Source organism: Lolium rigidum, chromosome 1 (genome assembly GCF_022539505.1).
Source record: "Lolium rigidum isolate FL_2022 chromosome 1, APGP_CSIRO_Lrig_0.1, whole genome shotgun sequence".
Taxonomy (NCBI): Eukaryota; Viridiplantae; Streptophyta; class Magnoliopsida; order Poales; family Poaceae; genus Lolium; species Lolium rigidum.
The window spans coordinates 309,865,942-309,890,378 of record NC_061508.1 but is presented as its reverse complement, the minus strand read 5'-3'; the positions used below and the strand labels follow the sequence as shown (position 1 = coordinate 309,890,378).

At 48.4% G+C, this 24,437-nt stretch overlaps 2 protein-coding genes across 2 annotated transcripts; one reads left to right on the top strand and one right to left on the bottom strand.

The window, feature by feature from the left end:
* The first annotated feature begins 9,427 nt into the window (after positions 1–9,427).
* LOC124684131 (leucine-rich repeat extensin-like protein 7) lies at positions 9,428–11,197 on the top strand. The gene has a single exon (XM_047218519.1). The coding sequence runs from the start codon at positions 9,428–9,430 to the stop codon at positions 11,195–11,197; it is 1,770 nt and encodes a 589-aa protein (XP_047074475.1).
* Positions 11,198–12,598: 1,401 nt separating this feature from the next.
* On the bottom strand, positions 12,599–17,182 carry LOC124697650 (delta-aminolevulinic acid dehydratase, chloroplastic). The gene is made up of 13 exons (XM_047230209.1): positions 17,087–17,182; positions 16,590–16,866; positions 16,383–16,494; positions 16,227–16,300; positions 15,999–16,067; positions 15,835–15,918; positions 15,681–15,750; positions 14,451–14,506; positions 14,239–14,360; positions 14,065–14,136; positions 13,886–13,967; positions 13,723–13,800; positions 12,599–12,906 (listed from the first exon to the last, which is right to left on the bottom strand). The coding sequence occupies exons 2-13, from the start codon at positions 16,857–16,859 to the stop codon at positions 12,742–12,744; spliced, it is 1,254 nt and encodes a 417-aa protein (XP_047086165.1). The 5' UTR covers positions 16,860–16,866; positions 17,087–17,182; the 3' UTR covers positions 12,599–12,741.
* Between the last annotated feature and the right edge of the window lie 7,255 nt (positions 17,183–24,437).

The window sequence follows — 24,437 nt, the reverse complement described above, 5'->3', positions numbered from 1 at the left end:
ATTCTGTCACATCTTATGTGCTTTACTTGGAGCATCTGTTTTTTTATTTTTGTTTTTGTTAGAATAAAATCGGATCCTAGCATTCTTTGTTTGGGAGAGAGACACGCTCCGCTGTTTCGTATGAACACATATGTTCTTAGCTTTATTCTTAATGTTCATGGCGAAGGTTGAACTGCTTCGTTCATTGTTATATGGTTGGAAACAGAAAATGCTGCATGTGGTAAATGGTATAATGTCTTGAATAATTTGATACTTGTCAATTGTTGTGCTCATATAGATCATGTTTAAGCTCTTGCATCATGTACTTTGTACCTATTAATGAAGAACTACATAGAGCTTGTTAAAATCTGGTTTGCATGATTAGTTTCTCTAGAGTCTAGATATTTTCAGATTAAGGTGTTTGAACAACAAGGAGACGATGTAAAGTCTTATAATGCTTACGATATGTTCATATGTGAGTTTTGCTGCACCGTTTTATATTTGATTTTGCTTCAAACAACCTTGCTAGCCTAGCCTTGTATTGAGAGGAATTCTTCTCGTGCATCCAAATCCTTGAGCCAAAAACCATGCCATTTGTGTCCACCATACCTACCTACTACATGGTATATCTCTGCCATTCCAAAGTAAATTACTTGAGTGCTACCTTTAAAATTCTATCCTTTGTCTTTGCAATATATAGCTCATGGGAAAATAGCCTTAAAAACTATTGTGGTGAAGAATATGTAGCTATGTGTCTTATTTCTTAATAAGTTGCTTGTTGAGCGGTAACCATGTTTCTGGGGACGCCATCAACTTTTACCTTTGTTGAATATCATGTGAGTTGCTATGCATGTTCGTCTTGTCTGAAGTAAGGGCGATTTTCATGATCAAATGGTTTGAGTATGCATATTGTTAGAGAAGAACATTGGGCCGCTAACTAAAGCCATGATCCATGGTGGAAGTTTCAGTTTGGACAATTAATCCTCAATCTCTTATGAGAATATTAACTATTGTTGAATGCTTATGCATTAAAGAGGAGTCCATTATCTGTTGTCTATGTTGTCCCGGTATGGATGTCTAAGTTGAGAATAATCAAAAGCGAGAAATCCAATGCGAACTTTCTCCTTAGACCTTTGTACATGCGGCATAGAGGTACCCCTTTGTGACACTTGGTTGAAACATATGCTATGCAATGATAATCCATGTTAATCCAAGCTAATTAGGACAAGGTGCGAGCACTATTGGTATACTATGCATGAGGCTTGCAACTTATAAGATGTCTTATACATAACACATGTGATTTATTACTACCGTTGACAAAATTATTTCTATGTTTTCAAAATGAAAAGCTCTAGCACAAAAATAGTAATCCATGCTTCCCTATGCGAAGGGCCTATCTTCTACTTTATTGTTGAGTCAGTTTACCTATTCTTTCTATCTCAGAAGCAAACACTTGTATCAAGCTGTGTGCATTGATTCTTACATGTTTACCTATTGCACTTGTTATATTACTTTGTGTTGACAATTATCCATGAGATATACATGTTGAAGTTGAAAGCAACTCGCTGAAACTTATATCTTCCTTTGTGTTGCTTCAATGCCTTTACTTTGAATTTATTACTTTATGAGTAACTCTTATGCAAGTCTTATTGATGCTTGTCTTGAAAGTATTATTCATGAAAAGTCTTTGCTATATGATTCATTTGTTTACTCATTATCTTCACCATTGCTTCGAATCGCTGCATTCATCTCATATGCTTTACAATAGTATTGATCAAGATTATGATAGCATGTCACTTCAGAAATTATCCTTGTTATCGTTCACCTACTCGAGGGCGAGTAGGAACTAAGCTTGGAGATGCTTGATACGTCTCAAACGTATCTATAATTTCTTATGTTCCATGCTACTTTTATGATGATACTCGCATGTTTTATACACATTATATGTCATTATTATGCATTTTCCGGCACTAACCTATTGACGAGATGCCGAAGAGCCGATTGCTTGTTTTCTCGCTGTTTTTGGTTTCAGAAATCCTACAAAGGAAATATTCTCGGAATTGGACGAAATCAACGCCCAGGGTCTTATTTTTCCACGAAGCTTCCAGAAGACCGAAGGAGATACGAAGTGGGGCCACGAGGTGGCGACACACTAGGGCGGCGCGGCCCAGGCCTTGGCCGCGCGGCCCTAGCGTGTGGGCCCCTCGTGACGCCCCCGACTCTGCCCTTCCGCCTACTTAAAGCTTTCGTCGCGAATACCCCAGTACCGAGAGCCACGATACGGAAAACCTTCCAGAGACGCCGCCGCCAATCCCATCTCGGGGGATTCAGGAGATCGCCTCCGGCACCCTGCCGGAGAGGGGAATCATCTCCCGGAGGTCTTTTCATCACCATGATCGCCTCCGGATCGATGTGTGAGTAGTTCCCCCCTGGACTATGGGTCCATAGCAGTAGCTAGATGGTTGTCTTCTCCTCATTGTGCTATCATGTTAGATCTTGTGAGCTGCCTATCATGATCAAGATCATCTATTTGTAATGCTACATGTTGTGTTTGTTGGGATCCGATGAATATTGAATACTATGTCAAGTTGATTATCAATCTATCATATATGTTGTTTATGTTCTTGCATGCTCTCCGTTGCTAGTAGAGGCTCTGGCCAAGTTGATACTTGTGACTCCAAGAGGGAGTATTTATGCTCGATAGTGGGTTCATGCCTCCATTGAATGTGGGACAGTGACAGAAAGTTCTAAGGTTGTGGATGTGCTGTTGCCACTAGGGATAAAACATCGATGCTTTGTCTAAGGATATTTGTGTTGATTACATTACGCACCATACTTAATGCAATTGTCTCGTTGTTTGCAACTTAATACTGGAAGGGGTTCGGATGATAACCTGAAAGTGGACTTTTTAGGCATAGATGCATGCTGGATAGCGGTCTATGTACTTTGTCGTAATGCCCTGATTAAATCTCATAGTATTCATCATGATATATGTATGTGCATTGTTATGCCTTCTTTATTTGTCAATTGCCCAACTGTAATTTGTTCACCCAACATGCATTTATCTTATGGGAGAGACACCACTAGTGAACTGTGGATCCCGGTCCATTATTTACATCCGAAATACAATCTACTGCAAACTCTGTTCTTTACTGTTCTTCGCAAACAACCATCACCATCCACACTATACATCTAATCCTTTGTTTACAGCAAGCCGGTGAGATTGACAACCTCACTGTTACGTTGGAGCAAAGTATTTTGATTGTGTTGTGCAGGTTTCACGTTGGCGCCGGAATCCCTGGTGTTGCGCCGCACTACACTCCGCCACCAACAACCTTCACGTGTTCCTTGACTCCTACTAGTTCGATAAACTTTGGTTTCTTACTGAGGGAAACTTGCTGCTGTAAGCATCACACCTTCCACTTGGGGTTCCCAACGGGCGTGTGCTCTACGCGTCATCAACACACATATAATTACCGCGCAAATCAATGTAACGTGACGTTAGACCTGCTCGCCGCGTATAAGAAACACAACGAACTTGCAGTGTCGCGCGAAAAAATAGATGTATTTATAGAATCCCGACCCAATTATCCCTAGCGGCTTATTTTCTAGACAAGCGCCAGTGTGGCGATTAGACGTGTGCCTTAGCATTTAAAACCGTCAAGGTCCGCTACCGTGTTGCAGTGGATATATGATGAAAAACCATATGATGTTTCCTATAGTCTAATTTGCACAGAATTACACATCCATGAAATCTATTCGCATGGAAGTTTTTGTTGTTAGGAAGACATTTTGTACTATGTATGTCAAGCATCTAATGCTACAAAAAAAAGGTTTTTTGTTGTGACAGTGTGAGTACTCCATGGTTTACGTCTCAAAAAAAAGACTAAGCGGTTGGCTTGCCTCATGGGAAGTGGGGCCAGGCAACCGATGTGAGGGATCGAGTTCCACGTACGTACGACTGGCCATCATCTCTCTAGTCGCACCATTCCATGGTCCCTCGACACGATCCAACACTACATTGCATTGATCACCTTGCCATGATCAAATGATGATAATGGGACAGTCGCATTTGATTCATCTGTCTGCTATCTTGCCTCTTGCAAGTTAGAGCATCCCCACTCGTTGACGCTCCCCACGCCCAAATCCGGACGAAACTACCGCCGGATTGGACGAAATTAAGTCGTGGGGAGTACCATATTTCCAGTCGTCCACCCGGAGTTCGGCGGATAGAGTTTAAATTCAAACAAATCGCCGTCCCGCGCTACAAGTACGGGCAGTTGATCGGCAAAAGGAGCAAAAGGATCAGCCACAGATCGGCGATCGGAGGGAAATTACACGGAGACAGGCTCGTCGGCAGTCCCGGCCGGCACGGCGGTGTCCGACGGACCGGCTTCCTCACACGCCGTGGCCGAAGCGGCTGCGGCGGGCGACGATGAAGCAGCGGCGGCGGTGGACGTCGAAGCAGCCCGCAGTCGACGAGGTAGATGGTGAGGTAGACGAGGTAGGAGCCGGCGGAGACGACGTAGTGGCTCGGAGGATGTCGTTGCGGTGGCCCCGGTACCAATTCCTCGTCTCCTCGTCCATCGGTTCCATGTCGCCGCCGCCCATGAGGAACGCCAAGTCCGTGTTCCTCTTCTTCGCCGCCACCGTCGTCTTCGGCAGGGCGATCCGGGCGCCTTGGTTGGCGAGCATCTCCCGCCACCTGCCGTCGAACTTGTCGTTCCTCCCGTCGGCGTGCGATCTCAAGTCGGCCCAGCACTTGTCGATCGACGCCCGCATCCCGTCGGCGGGATTGTCCGTCCGTTTGAGCTCTTTCTGCTTCTTCCGGCCGAGCTCGGGCGCCCTTCCGCCGCGCAAGCCGGCGGAGCGTCGGGGTTGTACTCGCTCGGTCTTGCTTTTCGAGAGGGACGTGCGAACTTCCTTCCACTTCTCGCACTTCTCGAGGCGGCCGTAGACGTTGAGGAACTTGAACTGCAGGCCGGTGTCGTCCGTGTACATGTCCAAAGCTCGGCGCAGCTGGGGAAAAAAGAGCACGGCGATACGGGTCAGCTAACGACGATGTACCTCGGTGGTGTAGGGCCGGCGGATCATACCCTTTGCTCCATGTCGTGGCCGCTGATCGGCCGTTTGTCGATCTCCTCCGTACGCCGTGCCATTTGCTGCACGCCGTCCGCATGATCCCCCAATGGGTGGCCATTGCCTTGTCTCCCCGGTACACGTTCATGTTCGTCTTGTTGAAGTAGGGATCGACGAGCTTGCGTTCCTCGTACGCCTGCCTCACTCGAAACCAGGTATGTGTCGAACGACCGATTGGCCCCGATTATGCCGTTCGTGGACACGGTCATCCAAGCTTCGGCGAGGCACTCCTCTTCCTTCGGCGTCCATTTGATACGCGGTTCGGCAGGTGGCGAGTCCTTCTTCCTCTTCTTCTTCCCCTTCGACAGGTTGGCGCCGGCTTCGCTTGGCTCTTCTTCTTCCTCGCCTTCTTCTTCGACGGCTTGGCTTCCGTCGGCAACATCCTCCCGATGCTCCTTGCGCGCCGCCACAGCTGCCGTCGCCCTCGTCTCCTCTTGCGTGAAGAAACCCGGGCACGCAGCCGGCGGCGGTCATGAAGAACCCCGGGCTCGCAGCGGCGGCGGCGGAGCCGGAGGTGATCATCTCGTGGATCTCCTCTTCGTTCGGCGCCGCCATCGCACCGAACGCGAGCGGCCCTCGTCGCAGGGCCGGCGAGGTGCCCTCGAACAGGCCGCCGCCGACGCCGACGTCAAGCTCGGGCGGCGACGGTGTGGGCTTGGACGGTTGGACGTAGGCGCCCTCTTGGAACACGGCAGTCGGCGACGGCGAATACAGCGAAGGCGAGAAGGAAGACGGGGAACTTGTTGTACCTTGCGTCGGCCATTGGCCGGGGAACACGCCGCCGCTATAGGCCATGCTGATTAACCTCAAGTGTTCGTCTTGGGCCGCCTCCGCCGACCTCTTGGCGGCGGCTCTTTTCACCCTCTCCGCCCGGCGCTTGTTTCCACGTCGCGCCGTTTCTCGTCCGCCGCCCACTCGGCGTTCGACATGCCCGGCGGCTTCGTCTTCTTCTTCCGCATCTTCCTCGCCGGCGCCTTCGGCGGCATTGTGGTGGACGAGAAGACGAGGAGGAGAGTGGTGGTGGACGAGAAGACGCCGCCGAGAACCGGAGCTGGAAGACGAGGAGATTGGGGGATTTCGGCGGGAGAGAATGGGGATATGCAAGCAAATTGGAGGGAATGGGGAAATGCAAGCAAATTGGAGGGAAAATCACAGGATTTGGTTTTCCGGCCGCCGACTACGCGGGTCCACACGCCGTTTCGCGCGCTTTCGTTTCGTCCGGAGTCCCCGAGCGCGCCCGGGGGGCCGGGGTTGGCGTGGGCTCGCCGGATGGATTAAGGGCCAAATCCGGACGAAAACGAGGAACCGGGGGCGCGACTGGGCCGAATTTCGCCGTCCGGATGGAAAAAACGTCGCTCGGGGGCCTCGTCGGGGGGACGAGTGGAGATGCTCTTATTACAACGACCAAGAAAACGCAAGACAAGTTGTTCGTTCGAAAATTCATAGCGAGCCGAGCAACAATCAATTCGATGGCTTATGAGCAATTTTACATCGAATTTATAAAAGATACTTCGTGAAACAAGTTTGGTTACAAATTTGGTCAACAAAATATAAGGTATATATCATAAAAATTATACCATTGGATTCGTATTTTAAAAAAGTTTTCAATAATATAAATTTTATGATATATATCTTGTATTTTTTAGATCAAATTAGTATTTATTCTGAAATACGTAATAATAATTCTATAAACAGGTATGGAGGGAGTAGCACTTTTTGAAAAAGATTACGCTATAGACTATAGAGACACATGGATATTAGCGTGGCCTCCCTAGGCCCGTAACGGTTTCCCTCCGAATTTTGGCTAAAATACTCAAAAACAAGCATGAATAAAATAGTTTAAGCTTTGAGACTTTGGTTTAGAAGCATCGGTTCAAAAGAATTTGAACAAGTCGTACCGGGGGTGCTAGCTGTGCCTTGAAATCCTCAAATAATCGACGAGTGCTCATCGTGCAAAGCCGCGTGCATCGGCCACTGCTACTTGAAGCTTATTTAAGTATTGCATACGATCGACTATCGATCGAAGCGCTTAGGGTAGATCTGGTCCAATCGACTGATTGATCACAATATTGTGTGAAATTAGCAGTCATGGTAATAGGAGAAAAGGCCCCGCCCGCCCGTGGAGTTCAAACAAGTTACTCGGTTGCTTTGTTCATGCAAGATGGAAGTGACATCTCCTTTTTCTTTTTTGACAGGAGTGACATTTTCTCTTTCTATTGGCGTGCATGCAAGTAGAGCTATCGTGAGATGCCAATGTTTCATTTATAACTCATTTAGAAATACTCCTACTAGAAAATTTCTAAATGAACTATAAGTTGGACATTTGCCGAATCTCACTTGACACTTACATGGAAGTGACACTAATAGGATCAATGATGGATAAAATACAATGATATGCTACCGAGTGATCAGTCCCCTCCTTAATTTGCACGAATTGAGGTGATCAATGTAGACGATGAAAAACTTTGAATAAGGACTTGTGGTTTATTTCCCGTGGCACATGATTTGTGATTATGTTTTGGAATAGGTCGTTTTTTCCTCTCCAATTGGTTGATGGCACATTTACTTTTATATTTTTTGGAAGCGGATACGAATCCGAAAACCCTGGAAATAAATACGAATGCAGATATCGTCAAAACAGATATGGGAAAGCAGATGGTTGCCAGAACCAAGAACACCCAAAATCATGCAAGAAAAGTCGGATTTGCTATGTCTCAACTGAGTGAGGATTTATTAAGTCTCACCCACAAAAAGGTGCTTCATTGCACTTATGTGGTAGATTAGTGAATTTGTGACCTGCAATCGCACTTTACTCAAGTGACCGAGTTAAGAAAATCTTGGGCGACTGAGACATAGGCAAACCCATGTAACAACTCAAGCAACTCAACTAAACCGACAAAATTGTTCCTGTACCCTAGTACAATTGTTGGGTGTAATGGGTAGTACGGTATGGGTTGCTTAGGCAGTTCAGTTTGATAGTGTCGCATATTAGACCTACTAGATTGGCCATCCTGAACAACCATAACACGAAAACATTACTCGAAAACATAAATTCTTCTTATGCGACTAATAACCTCGTGTCGTGTCCATTTTTGCAAAACAATCCTTTTCCGGCTTCAAATTTTTGTTTTCGGTTCCGCTTATTTCGTTTCTGTTTTTTCGCAGAAAATTCTGATAGTTCCATTCACATCTTTTTTTATATAGTGAAAGTTCCAGTCACATCTATCTTTTTTATTTTGAGAATACCATTCACATCTATCTCGTCCTCTAAATACACACACATTGCGCATTGACTCTACGGCTACGGTCCGGCCCTCTATAAATCATGCAAACCCAGCACGGCCCGGCCCAGCTCTCTCTGCCTCTGCCTCGAGCTTCTCGCTCCGCGTTAACCCTGGCAAATCCTATACACCGACCAGGTCGGTGTATACGACGCGCCGACCACCCCCTCGTCGTTTTTGGGCCGGCCCATTTAGATAGGAGACGCTTTGTTCCGCTTGGCAGTTCCGACCGGGGGCGACCGAGTCGTTCTTTTCTTTTTCTTTTTTCTTTTTTTCTGTTTCTTTTTTTTGTTTTTGTTTCTTTTCTGTTTATTTTTTTTGTTAAATTTTAAAAAGTTCAAATATAAAATTTGTTCAAATTTAAAAAATGTTCAAATCTGAAATCGTTCAAATTCGAAAAATGTTCAAATCGGAAAATCGTTCAAATTTTAAATTTGTTCATATTCAAAAAATCGTTCAAACATAAAAATCGTTCAAAATAAAAAATCGTTCAAATTTAAAAATCGTTCAAACTTAAAAATCGTTCAAAATAAAAAATCGTTCAAATTTAAAAATCGTTCAAACTTAAAAATCGTTCAAACTAAAAAATCTTTCAAAATTGAGATTTGTTCTAATTTTTTAAAAATTATATTTTTAAGAATATTCGGTTTTTTTTAAAAAAACCATGTTTGTGAAAAATAGAATTTTTTCCGGAAAAACCCGGATTATGGAAAATAAAAAAGAAACAGCAGAAAAAAAAAATACGAACTGATATTTCGTTGCCAAGGAGAATCGAACTCCTGACGTCTAGCTGGAATCGTGGGCCGGCCCAACAACGGCCGGGGGTGGTCGGCGCGTTGCTGGGCACCGACCAGGTCGGTGTAAAGCAGTGCCCGTTAACCCTCGCCATGTGATCCCTCTGCCACCCTCCCTGCCAGCTGCCCCCTCTCTCTCCATCACGCTCCACGCTCCCTCACTCCCACTCCACCACCCCCGAGCTAAACCTCATTCCGCCGCCGCCGCCAGCCCCCACCCCACCGCGCGCGGCCATGACCGGCCGCCGCCACCACCTCCTCGCGCTGGCGCTCCTCGCCTTCGCGCTCACCCCAGCCGCGTCCCAGCCGGGGCCATCTCCCTTCGACCCACCACCGTCCTGGCAGTTCCCCAACCCGCGCCTCCGCGCCGCCTACATCGCGCTGCAGACCTGGCGCCGCACCGCCATCTTCTCCGACCCGACCAACTTCACCGCCAACTGGGCCGGCCCCAACGTCTGCGCCTACAACGGCGTCTACTGCGCGCCGCACCCAGCCGACGGCGCCATACTCGTCGTCGCCGGCCTCGACCTCAACCACGCCGACATCGCCGGCTTCCTCCCCCCTGATCTCCCCGCAGGCCTCCCGGACCTCGCCCTCCTCCACCTCAACTCCAACCGCTTCTGCGGCGTGCTCCCGGACACCTTCCTCCACCTACGCCTCCTCCACGAGCTCGACGTCAGCAACAACCGCTTCGTCGGCGCCTTCCCGGAGGTCATCCTCTCGCTCCCCTCCCTCAGGTACCTCGACCTCCGCTTCAACGACTTCGAGGGCCCCATCCCGCCGGCGCTCTTCGACCGCCCGCTCGACGCCATCTTCCTCAACTCCAACCGCCTCACCCGCCCCATCCCGCCCAACCTCGGCAACTCCCCCGCCTCCGTCCTCGTCCTCGCCCACAACCGCCTCGGCGGCTGCATCCCCCCCAGCATCGGGCAGATGGCCGACACCCTCAACGAGATCGTCCTCATCGACGACGCCCTCACCGGGTGCGTCCCGCCGCAGGTCGGCCTGCTCAGGAAGCTCACCGTCTTCGACGTCAGCGGCAACCGCCTCCAGGGCCCGCTCCCGCCCACCGTCGCCGGCCTCGTCGCCGTCCAGGAGCTCAACGTCGGCCAGAACCTCCTCGAGGGCGCCGTGCCGCCCGCCGTCTGCGCGCTGCCCAGCCTCAGGAACTTCACCTACGCCGACAACTTCTTCAGCTTCCGCCCCGGGTGCGCCGTGGCCACGGCCGACGGCGCGTGGAACTGCATCCCTGGCGCTCCCGCCCAGCGCCCGCCCGCGCAGTGCGCCGCCGTGGCTGCCAGCCCGTTCGACTGCAGCAGGGCGCAATGCCAGGCACCGGCGTCCGCAGTGCCAGTCCGTCCCCCCACCAGGCGCCCAGGCGGCCGGACGCCACCCGCTCCAGTGGGAGGCCGTGCGCCACATCAGCGCCCGCCTACGCTGAGGCCGTCGACTCCGCCACCACCGGGCTCGGCTACTCCCTCCTACCCGTCGCCGCCTGGCGGCTCCACGACGCCAGGATCCTCAGCACCGCCACCACCAACCTCCGGCGAGAGCCCCGGGCACGCGATGCCGCCCTCGTCCACACCACCATCCTCCGGCTACCAGCCGCCGTCCGCGTCCTCACCGTCGGGCCAACCAGCGTCGCCGCCACCCGGGTACGTCACGCCGCCGTCAACCGCCCCGACACCATCCTCGCCGCTGCCGCTGCCCGCACCGGGCCCCTGGACACCGCCGCCACCTCCAAGCGGCGCCGGCGGCGCGCCTTCTCCACCCGGCGGAACGGGAGGAACGCCGCCGTTCCCGCCAGTGCAGGGCGTGCCGTACTCGTCCCCACCGCCGCCGCCAGCGGCAGAGGTGCCGCCGGTCCACGGCGTGTCCTACGGGTCGCCCCCGCCGCCGCTGCTCCCGCCGGTCTACGGCATGTCGTACTCGTCCCCGCCACCGCCGGTCCATCCTGTCTACGGGGTCTCCTACGGGTCGCCGCCGCCACCGACGGGGCCGTAGAAGTAGCTAGAGCTAGGTTGTAGCTGTGGATTGGTCGGTCGATGGATCGGATCGGCCGGTCGCCACCTCCGCGGCCGGACGCTCGTCGTGAACCAAGAACCAAGCCCCCGTCAGTCAGTCAGTGGTCACCAGTACATCTCTCCCTCGATGTAGCTTCTGTCTTCTCCTTCAGAATTCTGTTCCCATTTTCTCCGTGTTATTCTATTATTATGTCGTTATTTGATCAGAATTATATTCCAAGACCGTGTGGTGGATTCTTTGATTCGTTTTTATGTTTCACTGTTTGATCAACGGTCACCAGCTCTAATCTGAATTTTGTTTCGCAATTAGTAGCGTTTAGCTTTAGCATCCTATATCCTAGTTTGAGAAAATTGACAAGCGAATTGCAGACTTTCCATATGCATAGGTGCAATAGCACGATCGACGATCACATGCATTGCACGATCTTCTTCACATTCAAGCAGACACATGACTCGTGCTAGCAGTACCAGACTACCAGTAGCATAGCACGCCATGCCGATGAAGTGATGAGGCATTCACGCCATGAAAATGAATGGAACATGGATGAAGAAGAGAGACGACGAGTAAATTGGAGCAGCTGGCAGCTGCGTTTGAACTTGGAAGTCGCCTCCTTCCTCGGGTCGCCATTTCCATTGCCTCGACAGGTGCAGTGAATCTCGGGATGATATGACTGGCGAGTTCATTACTTATCTTTGGGGGCCCGTGATTTATTTCACGTGGGACGGAACGGGGGCGGATGGCGCCTAGTAATTGCTGAACCATCGGTTTCCCCTGCAACTGCAATTGCAAAACCTGCAGCCAGCTACCGCCGTTCACCATCCAGCACCTTCCTCAGATTTTATTTCTTCGATTACTCGAGATCCGATGCGTGTGTGTGCCCCAGTACGATTGCCACACACGCATTACTGCCTGAGTCGCTGCGATCTACTGTTGGGGCCTGTGCTGCATTTGCACAATCGTTAGAATTTCTTAAATCAACGCTCCCCCATGAACCGATGAGGGGATCATGCTTGTGATGGGAGACTCTCGTGATACATGCTTCTGATCGGATTGGGATTACAGCTCCTCCACATTCTTCATATTTCCATCATCTGTTTCTTGCTTGCTTGTGTAGTTTCGTGTGAGTGGAGAGGCAGCAGATTAACTAATCATTCTCATTTCAACTCTTCCACATTCTTCTCATTTCCATAATCTGTTTCTTGCTTGCTTGTGTAGTTTTGTGTGAATGGAGAAGCAGCAGATTAATCAATCAAGTGCACTCTGAGGTTTATAACAAACCAATTTCAAGGAAGTAATCCAAAGAAGATCATTCACGAGAGAGAATCGTGTACTAGGGCGTCTCCATTGTTATCCGAAGAATTTTTTGTAGTACTTGTCATTAAAAAAACTAACAACCCTGTGCACAATTTACGAATTATTCAAGTGCCTCAAGTCAAACGTCAAAACCTACTGTGTGCAGTAGTAGCCGGGTTCCTCAACTTTACTCCTTAATCACATTCACACTCAACGGGGTTGACCCCGGCCTATCTCATGCCGCACAGGACGGTGGCGGCCTGGCGGGCGAAGTAGGTGAGGATGATGTCGGCGCCGGCGCGCCGCAGGCACATGAGCGACTCCATCATCACCTTCTCCTCGTCGATCATGTTCAGAGCACCGCCAGCTTTGATCATCGAGTACTCGCCAGACACCTGAATGAATCACACAATCAATCATCGTTCTTTTGTTTGGTTCGGTTGGTTCAGAACCCATGCATGCAGGATCAGGTGTTCAGTTGTTCAGAATCATGGCATCTCAATGATTGACTATGTTCTAGTACTTGTATGCGTTCAAAAAGACGTCATGTTTCTCTGATTATAAACTAGCAAGTAAAATCTGGCAAAAGCAACATGATAAATATTCGGCGACGTTAAAATGACAAGAGAAAAACATCCGGTTATGTTGATCTTAGCAAGTGAAAGTTGCACCTAACAAAAAAACTAAAGGGCCGAATGTGTAAGACAAAAACCAGACTAGGTTCTAAGCATTTTCACCAATCTTGGCTTCTTGGGTGTGTGTGTGTGTATTGGCAAAAACAATATCTGCTCCGCAGTCCAGAAAACAGACAGACATAGACACACTAGAGCAAACTCATAGCGAGATTGTAGTATTTCAGCAGCACAATGATCGAAACAACTATCTATCATTGATGGAGTTTTAATATCAGAAAAAAATGAAGATGAAGGAATACTCTCTGGTATTAACAAAAGTGGTGAAAATTGTTCTTCTGGGGCACGGAACGTGAATTATGATATACAGTTACAGTGCCAATACTAAAATGATCTCGTTGGTAAGTACAAGTATATAGTAGTACTTACTAGTAAAGAACTCACGTATGGAGAGGCTGGGGCTGCCCCATTTTGAAAAAAAAAAAGTAAAGAACTCACGCCTGGATTACTGTGCGATCCCAGCTAGAATGGCAGAAAAGCACAGCTTAACAGCAGTGCGGACAAGCAGAATGTACTAACCTGGTATGCAGCAATCGGCAGAGCAGAATTATCCCGGAGAAGACGGATGATATCCAAGTACGGCAATCCTGGTTTCACCTGTCAAAAGGGAACCATAGTTATAGAGCACCATACATACGAGACATCTTGGTGATATGACGCTGCATTAAAGCAAGAGAATTACTAGAAGAATATCAGCGCCTTCTGCCTCGTCTGCAGCAGTTTCTAGGAGGGCTTCTCTGTAGTTAGCTGGGTTCATCTGATAACTTAAGAACGAAAAGGGAGAAAACATTTAGATAATAAGCAACTACTAAATTATACACCAGATGGAAACAAATAGTAGCTTCAGTTTCAGATCCGTACGTCTTCTTGTCTCCAAATCGTGGATTTGAATCTAAAGCTTCTCGGAATGGACCGTAAAACGAACTGGCATACCTGCATAAACGTATATCACAGATGCATCATTAAAAATGAAAATGTTAAGTGAATATAGGATAACAAAATTACAATGGTGCCAGGGATGAAATAGATGTTTACTTTGCGGTATACGACATAATGGAGACATCATTAAAACCCTCAGCATCCAAAGCAGAACGGATTGCCCCAACACGACCATCCATCATGTCGCTAGGGCTGACCACATCAGCACCGGCACGTGCCTGTTTAGTTAGAGAAACAATATTGTGTCACTGAACACTTGCATATTCAATCGTAAAAACCAAAACATAGTATCAAGGTAAAAGATAGACCTGTGAAACTGCCTGTTTGCACAACTGATAAACTGTTTCATCGTTCAAAATTACACCTATTAAGATAGAAACAAACTCACACAGTTAGGTGGAGAATATTTTGTAGTACAGAACATTTCCCTTGAGAAAATATCTAACTCCACAAAATATCTGGATCAACAATAGGAATGAAAATTGCTCTTTGTGTAATAGTATATTCCAAATACGAGCAGGATCATCGAACATCCAAATCACACCATGAGTACTAGTTTGCGCTACCGGCTATCTCAACAAGGCTACAAAAAGCTATGCGAGCCAGCCGATTCCTGGTTTTGACACCAAGAAATGACCTACCCAATTGTAGTTAATTTTAAATGATATGTGAAGTATCCAATGAGATTGTTGCATCAAAACACATTTTGCAGCATCATGGGAGGAAACTGGGAAAAAAATTAAGTTTCATGTCAAGTGGCAAAACTTATGACTGGTTGAGTTGTTGACTGTCTTTATTCTACTCAATAGAATCTCAGGCTCCTAGCGAGTAGCCAAGTGGCAGCTACTAATAATTGTTGAGGACTACAGTTTGGTGGTACCTTGTTTAGAAAAATCAAAGAAGGAGATGCACGGTGATGTCTTAAACCAGGAGTTCCGCAGATTATACGCAACAGCATCTCAGGCTCATAGACAATACCAAGCTTGATGCTACCACTAATCATCTAGAACTAGAATAAAAGTTGCATGGCTGAATGCCTGTTTATGTGCCAGTTTAGCAACTCCAATAAGAACACGTATGGATATGTCCTGAAACTCAGAGATTGGTAACACCAGTTCTGAAGTACTCCGTCTGCTCCAAATTATAAGATGGTTTGGATATTTCAATGTGGACTACATACGGACTAAAATGAGTGATCAGACACACTGAAACGTGTCTAGATACATACAAATTCAGAAAAAGCTAAAACATCTTATAATTCGGAACAGACGGAGAAGCTAGCATTTTCTTATGGTATGAGCAATTCAGCATGCAAGAAGATCACATATCATGTAAATCTGATTCTAAAGAGCGTAAGTTTAAGAAGCCCTAATAAGAACATGCATGGATATGTCTTGGAACTCAGAGATTGGTAACACCATTTCTGAAGTAGCCAGCATATTTCTTATGTTATCAGCAATTCAGCATGGAAGAAGATCACATATTATGTAAATCTGATCCTAAGGAGCGTAAGATTAAAATGTGCTCCTTTTTCTTACCATCTTCCCTCACAATGCCATCATGACCATCAGACGAATAAGGGTCCAAAGCAACATCCGTGTAGACAATCTAAAACCGTGATAAGATTATAAGCAAATATATTACCAACAATAATGCAAGCTACAATCAACGGTGGGTGAAGGACAAACTTACAATATCAGGGAACTTATCCTTGAGCAAGCGTATTGTCCGTGGAACCAAACCATTGTCATTGTATGCCTCCTCTCCTGTTGGAGTCTGGATGAACAAAGGGTAAAAGTCATTTTCAAGGCAATGTTAGTAGTTGTGACAAATAGCTACTTATATTCGTCAAATACCTTCAATGCATCAGGAACTTTTGGAAAGAGCACAAAGCTGTTAACACCAACATCGCGTGCCTTATACACCTGCATACAAGAGTGGTTGTTTGTTCATCAGGTCTGACTATTGATCTCTACCTAAGAGTGGAGATGAGGCATACTTTTGATGCAACAAATGCATCAAAAGTACATGACAAATCAAATGTTGATCTCAGAAAATAGCCCAAGTCCTAGTACTCTTGATACCTCATCAAGAAGCCCGTGTTGCCATCCAAGCCTGAAGCACCCGGGCATAGCTCCAATAGGAGTATCCTCTTCCCCTGCAGAGCATAACCAAGAAATTCAGATAAATGAACTGTCAAAATAGTCCAGACAATTCAAGCCAGTAGATTTCGTTACAACCTTCATGGATAAACAATGGGAGCACCAAATTAGCCGGCGATATGGTCGTCTCTTGGAACGCAGCCCTGAGAGCCGGCGACCTGCGGTTGCGACGAGGGCGCTTCGGCATGTCCTGAACACAGACACATCAAACAGCTCCACGATTCAGTTTTTCGCAATTGCACTGTAAAACAGAAGCAGACATTGCAAAACCCAACAGCAGCTTACAAGAGGCCTGATCTGCGGGGTTCCCTCGGGGGCCTTGGGTCTAACGAAGGGCGCAGGGGCCGGGAATTTCCCGGCGACGGCGTCGGCCTCGCACTCCTCGATGCTCCTCCCCGAGGGCGCCCTGACCTCCTGCTCGCTGCTGACCCTGACGGCCACGGAACGCGGCCTCGGCCCGGTCCGCGGGACGGCGAAGCTGCTGCCGTGGCCGTGGCAGGTCGTCGCCTGGAGCATCTGGACCTTGGCCGGGGAGAAGGAGACGGTGGAAGCCATGGCCTACCTGCAATTGGATCAAAATTGAGGTGTGGAATATAAAGAACTAGTAGTAAAGGATGGATCTTGATTGCTAGTGGGAGAGGCGGGCGGCTGAATTGAGCTGAGCTCTGGATTGGGGTTGGTCATTGGGGAGAGATTGGGGGTCTGAATTTAGCTTGACGGGTTCAAGGCACGTTCAAATCTTGGAGACGAGGACGACGGAGGTGGAGGAGAGGGAGACGTACCTGGAGGGTGGACGCTGGGGAAGAAGATGAGGCGAAGACGATGTGCCCTCAATCCTCCTCGCCGATTGCGACGCCCACCTACTAACTGGCGGCTTCTCTGTCCCTTGCCTTGCCTCCCGCCCCGTGTAAATACCGAGAAAATTGACACGGCACGAGCTGAGTAGAACGCCTAAAAAATCCTCAAATCTTACGGGTGACCCTCCCGGCCAACTATTTTACTCATCTAACTCTTTTGTGTGTCGTCTTTCCCATGGGCGCTACACCTGGCCGAGTGGCGCCGTGCGACCGGCGCCACACTTCCATCCGACGTGGCGCTCTCGACGCTGAGATGTGCTCGAAACTGACGTGGCAGGATGTGTGGCGCCACCCACATCGGCGCCACACTTTGAAAGTGTGGCGCCCGTGGCAAGGGCGCCACACATCCACTTATGATTGCACAAAACATATTGTAAGACAATTCTCTAGGGACTTAGCCGTTTTGGCGACCCTGTTTCTGTGGCGCCGACGTCAAGGGCGTCACACTTCACTATGTGGCACCGATGCTACGGACGCCACACAAACAGGCTCGCCAAAACGACTAAGGACTAAGCGTCCGGAGCCCCTGGATGTTTTCGGCATGTAAGTTGATATAAGTTGACATGTGTGGCGCCTATACCATGGGCGCCACACATTGACTTGTGCTAAACCATGAAAAAATCTACCATATTCCAACAGTTTTGAACACAACATTGCACAGAACATGTAGGACAGAGCATAGTGGTTCAAATAACACATAAGGTTCGACGACATCAAGGTTCCAATTACAATAAGGTTCAACGACATGAAGGTTCGAGAAGATCAAGATTCACACAACATCATGGTTCGACAACATAAAGGTTCGACAACAAGAACATAGTCAAAGGGACATCACTGTGTGGCAAAGGCTCCCTCCCCCTCTCGCCTTCTTCTTCTTAGATTCTTCAGCCAATTCTTCCTTCTCCCTTATGTCACGAGCCAACTGAACCACCGAGTCGAAGAAATGGTGGCGCTCCACCATCTTTGCAGCTTCCGCTTGAGCTCTTTCCTCCTTGATGCGCTCAACCTCCCTAGCCACCTCCTCTAGGTGCATCCTATTGGCCCTCTCCCTCGCTATTTGAGCAAGTTAGAATTTTTCCCTCTATAGACGGTCCGTTCGGCCTTGATCTTCTCATTCCTCTTCTTCTTGCGCCATATGTATTGCTTGATACTCCCTTTGCATACGGGCACGCTCGGCCATCTTATTGTCTTCCTCCTCCTTCTTCTTCCTCTCAAGTTCTTCCTTGTCCCTCTTCCGCACCGTCCTCACAGCCTCCTCCCAAACGGACTCGTCCTTCGCATTGCCCTCCCACGCCCCCTTCCCCTTGGTGGGTTAAGTTGCCATACCTGAAAACAAAATTGAAAAACCAAAGTTAGCCACGGAATAGGAAAACAGAAAGTACAATACAATTAATATATTGGAGACACATACAGATAAGGCCCCGCTAGGTATCCTAGCATACTAGTACCCCGACGTCCACCATGGCGACCTCTAATAAGCTCTACATGAATCCTTGGTTGCCTTGGAGCTTGTCGCCATTGTGATTGATGGCTTGGGGCTTGTTGCCTTGGAGCTTGTTGCGAACGAGCTTGTTGCCTTGGAGCTTGTTGGCTTGAAGCTTAATACCGTGGGGTTTGTTGGCTTGGAGCTTGTTGGCTTGGAGTTTGTTGGCTTGGGGTTTGTTGACTTGGAGGTTGGTTTGAAGCTTGTTGGCTACTTGACGCTTGGCTTGTGCTAGCATCATTGCCCTTTGATTTTTTGCCGGATGTACATTTCCTTTTATTGTGCCACTTAATATTGCATGATCCACAATTAGTTGGCTCGCGAGCCTCTTGGAATAACTTGTTTCCCGAATGACCCCATCTATCCATATCTCTGTGATACCTCTTTGTCTTTCTTCTTCCATGTTTCACAACCTTCCATTTCGGATCTGGCCAAACTTGCACTCCATGATACTCCGGCCATTGTGATTGGTCCAAGTAGGGAGAAAACCTTGGAGCCCATATCCTCTTTGTTCTTCGATGGAGAACTCGGCCTCCCGAACGGTGAGCGGGTTATTGTAGTCGACGTCCCTCCCGTGGCAATGGGAGATTGGACAATGGGAGATTGGGTGGCTTCTTCTTGGCTCATGGGTGGTGAACTCCTCTCTTGAACGGGGGAGGAGGGCAGGTTAAGGTCAAACTCGATACGAGCATCACCCCGTCTTGGTTGCAAACAACTCCAAAGCCTTGTCTTGTGACCCGGCCATCGTCTCCTCGGTAAACGGACCAACGTTTCTTGAAGTTGATACGCATTGTCTTTCAACGGGTGTGCATTCCAAACCCCACATTATGTCTTCCCTCTAGCTCAACACCATCATTTGGCTCATTCCAATTCAACTCAACCCTCACTTGTGCTACCACCTCCGCAAAGCTAGGGCTAAGGTCAAACACCAAGTCAACCTCTTCCGGGTCCGGCTCTATGTTTCCCTTCAAGAAAGCATCCTTGTCCACATGATGAATATGAACAATTCTTTCCATCCCCCTAGCATAATGGGAAAAACACATACACACATGTGTTCATTAGTTACCATAATCATCGTAATCTACCCATACAAACTAGCACACAACCATTTCTCCTACTTCAACAACCCTAACATCCAACCAAATCCACATCCACCCTCAAATCAACCAAATCCACATCAAGGGTTTCACATGTAGATTCAACCAAATACACAAAATCAATAGATGAAAAGGAGGGGAACGGAGGCGATTACCTCAAGGAACGGGTTGGTAACAATCTACACGGGCAGATATGACGATATCCAAAAGATTTGAGTAGGGATTTGAGGGGGGAGAGAGAGAGAACCGAGCGCCTTCTTGAGGGAAGAAGAAACATAGAGAGGAGAATGGCTGGGTCAGGTTGGGGTGGGCTCGCGCGGCCACACATAAGTGGATGTGTGGCGCCCTTGCCACGGGCGCCACACTTTCAAAGTGTGGCGCCGATGTGGGCGGCGCCACACATCCTGCCACGTCAGTTTCGAGCACACCTCAGCGTCGAGGGCGCCACGTCGGATGGGAGTGTGGCGCCGGTCGCACGGGCGCCACTCGGCCAGGTGTGGCGCCCATGGGAGGGGCGCCACACAAAAGGGTTAGATGAGTGAAATAGTTTACCCGGAGGGTCAGTCTGTGATATAGTTTCAGAAAAGGGTTATTTTTGTGTAAATCGCCACTTTTAAATTGTATGGCGAAATTACAATTCGTTTTCACTTCTAAAATCCCCACGATGAGAGCTTCGAAAGTAGACCACATTTTCATATGTTTCGACCAAATTTTTAACAAGCAACTTTGATGCGCGATCGAGAAACTCGTGTTGTGCAGCAAAATAATTTTGGTGTGCGACAAAGCAACTTTGATGTGCAACGAACATGTACACTTTTTGGTACACGAAGGCACAACTTTGATGCCCGACAACAATTTTGGTGTCCATCGAAGCAATTTCAATGTGTGACAAAGAAACTTAAGTGCCCTGCAGAGCAACTTTGCTACCTAGCGACGTAGTTTTCGAACCCTCGCGAGCAACTTTGGCGCCTGGCCGAGCAATTTTAGTGTCCTGCTGAGCAACTTTGGTACTCGACAGAGCAAATTTGGTTTGTGACGGCCCAATTTTGGCGTCCAGCGAAGCAACTTTGGTGCCCACCGAATAAATTTTGATGGCTGGCTGAGCAACTTTAGCGTCCAGCGATGCAACTTTTGTAGATTTAAGCTATGTAGCAAAGTTTCTCGCCCCGCACTAAAGTTGCGCCGTCTCGCATTATAGTTGCTTTATCGCACATAGAAGTTGCTTTAGAAAAAATTCACCAAAATATACAGAATTGAGATCTAGTTTTGAAGAGCTCACCGCAAGAAATTCAAAGGTGAAAGCGGATCCTAATTTTGATATCTAGTGAAAAAGTTATATGATTTTGAACATCTAAAAAGAAAAGTTAATCCTTACGGGATAAGATCCACGGAATCTTTTTTTTCATCTTTTATATGTCAGGGACACTAACTTTCCTTATTTAGGGGTGTGCCAGGATTAACGAACGAGCACGCGAGTGCTCGCTAGACATGCCCCTAATGCCCCTAAAAAATACAACTACTCGTTTATGGTACTCGGAGTCTATGGTTTGGTCGCCTACACGTTTATCGTGCCACCGGTTCCTAATGATAACCATTATATATTACTTCGTCAAATTTTGACAATGACTGTGTATGCCTAATGTGACGGTCAAAATTTTGATGCGCTACCTGTGACACATGTGGTAAATCAAGTGTATGCGACGAAGTTTGGCCATCAACCATAATCTCTTTGATCCAAAACAAGTGTCATGATTTTAGTTTAAATTGGAGTACTGTAGCTTAAATTTGAATTGGAGTATTATTGTGGATTTATGCTTAAAAACTATTGTTATGGATTGGAGGGAATATATGATTCGACATCAAAAGATGTTCTCTAGATCGAAAACATTGATCTGAAATGCATATTACATGTGATATTTTTTTTAACTAATAAAGCTATACTTGCGATTAAACTTCCTAGTACAAAAATTTGTTACGGTCCGAGGTGGAGAGCTGTGGAGACATCACGGGCCTAAAATCACAGGGACAAACTGATTTGCAAGAGAATTCTCTACAACCACATCAGCCTGTACGTAAACATTATTCCATAGGCGTTGCATTTCCGGAAATCCAAACTGGCTCCAGGGTCTATTTGCTCTCCCGACTTGAACCAACCAGCAGAGGACAGTTGGTCCCCCGGTTGTGTATACTAGCGAGGACTGGCGCGGCGGCACGCCGCTCCCTGGAGGAAGCCGTGAGTTGAAGAGTGAAATATGCTCTATTTTAAGTTACAACGGTGTAAAAACATTCAGAAATGGAGCTTGCATTGCGTATCTCTGTAGACGCTGACGCTAGATTAAGACACATATTCAATAAACTGAATTTATCAGTATGGTAGATCATTGTGCCTAGGCAAGTGCTCTGATTATTCCAGCCTCTTGCCATCCCTTGCTGGCGTTTTCTTCATCCTTGGAGGAGAGGATGAGGACCCTCAAGTTCTTGATTGGTGGTGTCCTCTTGGTCCGACCAGTCAAGCTCCTCCTCTTTGTGAATAGTGGCTCAGGTTATTCCTCGGTGGTGTCATCCAGGCCCGAGCAGTTGAGCTCCTCCACTTTGTGGTCTTAGAGCATCTTCAGTTGCGTCCCCCAAAGCGTCCCCCAAAGCAATTTGGGGCGCGCCGGATCAAAAAACGGTTTCAGCCGCGTCTCCCAAAGCCCAATTTTGTCCGGCGCGTTTCGATACGGTGTCCGGCGCCCCGAGCCCGTCCCCGTCCCACAGGGGACGCACCGGGGACGCCGGACACACCGAAAAGCGAGGTGGGGAGTGGCGGGGCCGACCCGTCAGCGGCACAATAAATTTTGACCTAACCGTCGCCTACCTCGCGACGGAAGTAATTGGCGCGCAACGACGGTGCAGTTCCCGCAGAGGCGCAGCAATGCGTCTCATCGCGCCTAGCTCTGCGTGCCGGCGTTAATAAGCGCCACCGCTCCCCCGCCTCCCTCCGGCCTATAAAAAGGTACGCCTCTCATCGTCCCTCTCACACACAAACCCTAGCGCCTCTCTCCCCAACCCTAGCCGCCACCATCTCAACAAGAGTCGACGCCATGTCTGGTAGAGGCGGAGGCCGAGCGGCCGTGGTCGTCGTCGTGGTCGTGGTCGTGGCCGCGGCAGAGCTGCACGCTCGCCGTCGCCTCCCACGCCGTCGTCTTCATCGTCGGAGATGGACGTGGAGCCGGGCGTGCTGTTCGAGTTCGTCCTCGTCCTCAAGGGCGACCCACGCGGCATCCAGAGGCTGCCGGACTCCTTCGCCGAGTACGTCGCCGGCGACGACCGCCCGCGCACGATGCATCTGCGGGAGGCTTCGTGCGGCTACTACCAGTGGATCGTCGACGTGATCTACGACGCGTGATACGTCCAAAACGTATCTACTTTCCCGAACACTTTTTCTATTGTTTTGCGTCTAATTTGTGTATTTTGGATGCAACTAACACGGACTAACGCTGTTTTCAGCAGAACTGTTCTGGTGTCTCGTTTTTGTGCGAGAAATCCAACTTTCGAGGAAAAACCTCGGGATTTTGACGAAAGGCCCTATTTTCCCGGAATAGTGACGGAGCCGGAAGGACAATTCAAGTGGAGGCCCGGGGCCCCACACCATAAGGCGGCGCGGCCTAGGGGGGCCGCGCGGCCCTATGGTGTGGCCCCCTCGGCCGGCCTCCGACGCCCTCCTTCGGACTATTTATCGGCCTCGACCTAAAAACGCACGGGGAGAAGTCGAAGTCGCCGAAACCCTCCGAACGCCGCCACATCGCGAAAATCCGTCTCGGGAGCCGAAGTCTCCGTTACGGCACTCCGCCGGGACGGGGAATTGGAGGAGATCATCACCGCCATCACCGCCAACGCCTCTCCTTCAACCAGCCATGTTTCCCCCATCCATGTGTGAGTAATTCCCTCGCTGTAGGCCGAAGGGGATGGTAGGGATTGGATGAGATTGGTCATGTAATAGCATAAGATTGTTAGGGCATAGTGCCTAGTATCCGTAGATGTTACTTTTATGATATTGTTGCAACTTGTTATGCTTAATGCTTGTCACTAGGGCCCGAGTGCCATGATCTCAGATCTGAACATGTTATTGATTCATGAAGATATTCGTTGTTTATGATCTTACCTGCAAGTTGTATACACATGTCGTCTGTCCGGAACCAATGGCCCCGAAGTGACGAAATCGGGACAACCGGAGGGAATGGTAGTGATGTGAGGATCACATGTGTTCACGGAGTGTTAATGCTTTGCTCCGGTACTCTATTAAAAGGAGTACCTTAATATCCGATAGTTTCCCTTGAGGCCGGCTGCCACCGGCTGGTAGGACAAAAGATGTTGTGCAAGTTTCTCATTACGAGCACGTACGACTATAATTGGAACACATGCCTATTGATTGATTAGTACTTGGATACCGTTTTATTATTATCCGCAAATGCCCTGCTATGATTGTTACATGAGTTTCTCTCATCCATGCAACGCCCGTCATCCGTCCCCGTGCCTACGATATTTTAATCCTGCTTGTTTACTAAAATCACTACTTGCTGTCTTTGTTACTCTGCTGTTGTTATTTCACTACTGCTACTACTATAAAGCTGTTACTACTGATAAACTTTTGCGAGCAAGTCTGTTTCCAGTGCGGCTGAATTGACAACTCCGTTGTTAAGGCTTTCAAGTGTTC

Coding starts and splice junctions, on each gene's coding strand:
- LOC124684131 (XM_047218519.1), top strand. CDS start 9,428: ATGACCGGCCGCCGCCACCACCTCCTCGCGCTGGCGCTCCTCGCCTTC.
- LOC124697650 (XM_047230209.1), bottom strand. CDS start 16,859: ATGGCTTCCACCGTCTCCTTCTCCCCGGCCAAGGTCCAGATGCTCCAG. Junction 15,751..15,834: donor AGGATAAGTTCCCTGATATT/GTAAGTTTGTCC, acceptor TCACGGTTTTAG/ATTGTCTACACGGATGTTGC. Junction 13,968..14,064: donor CGATTTGGAGACAAGAAGAC/GTACGGATCTGA, acceptor TTCGTTCTTAAG/TTATCAGATGAACCCAGCTA.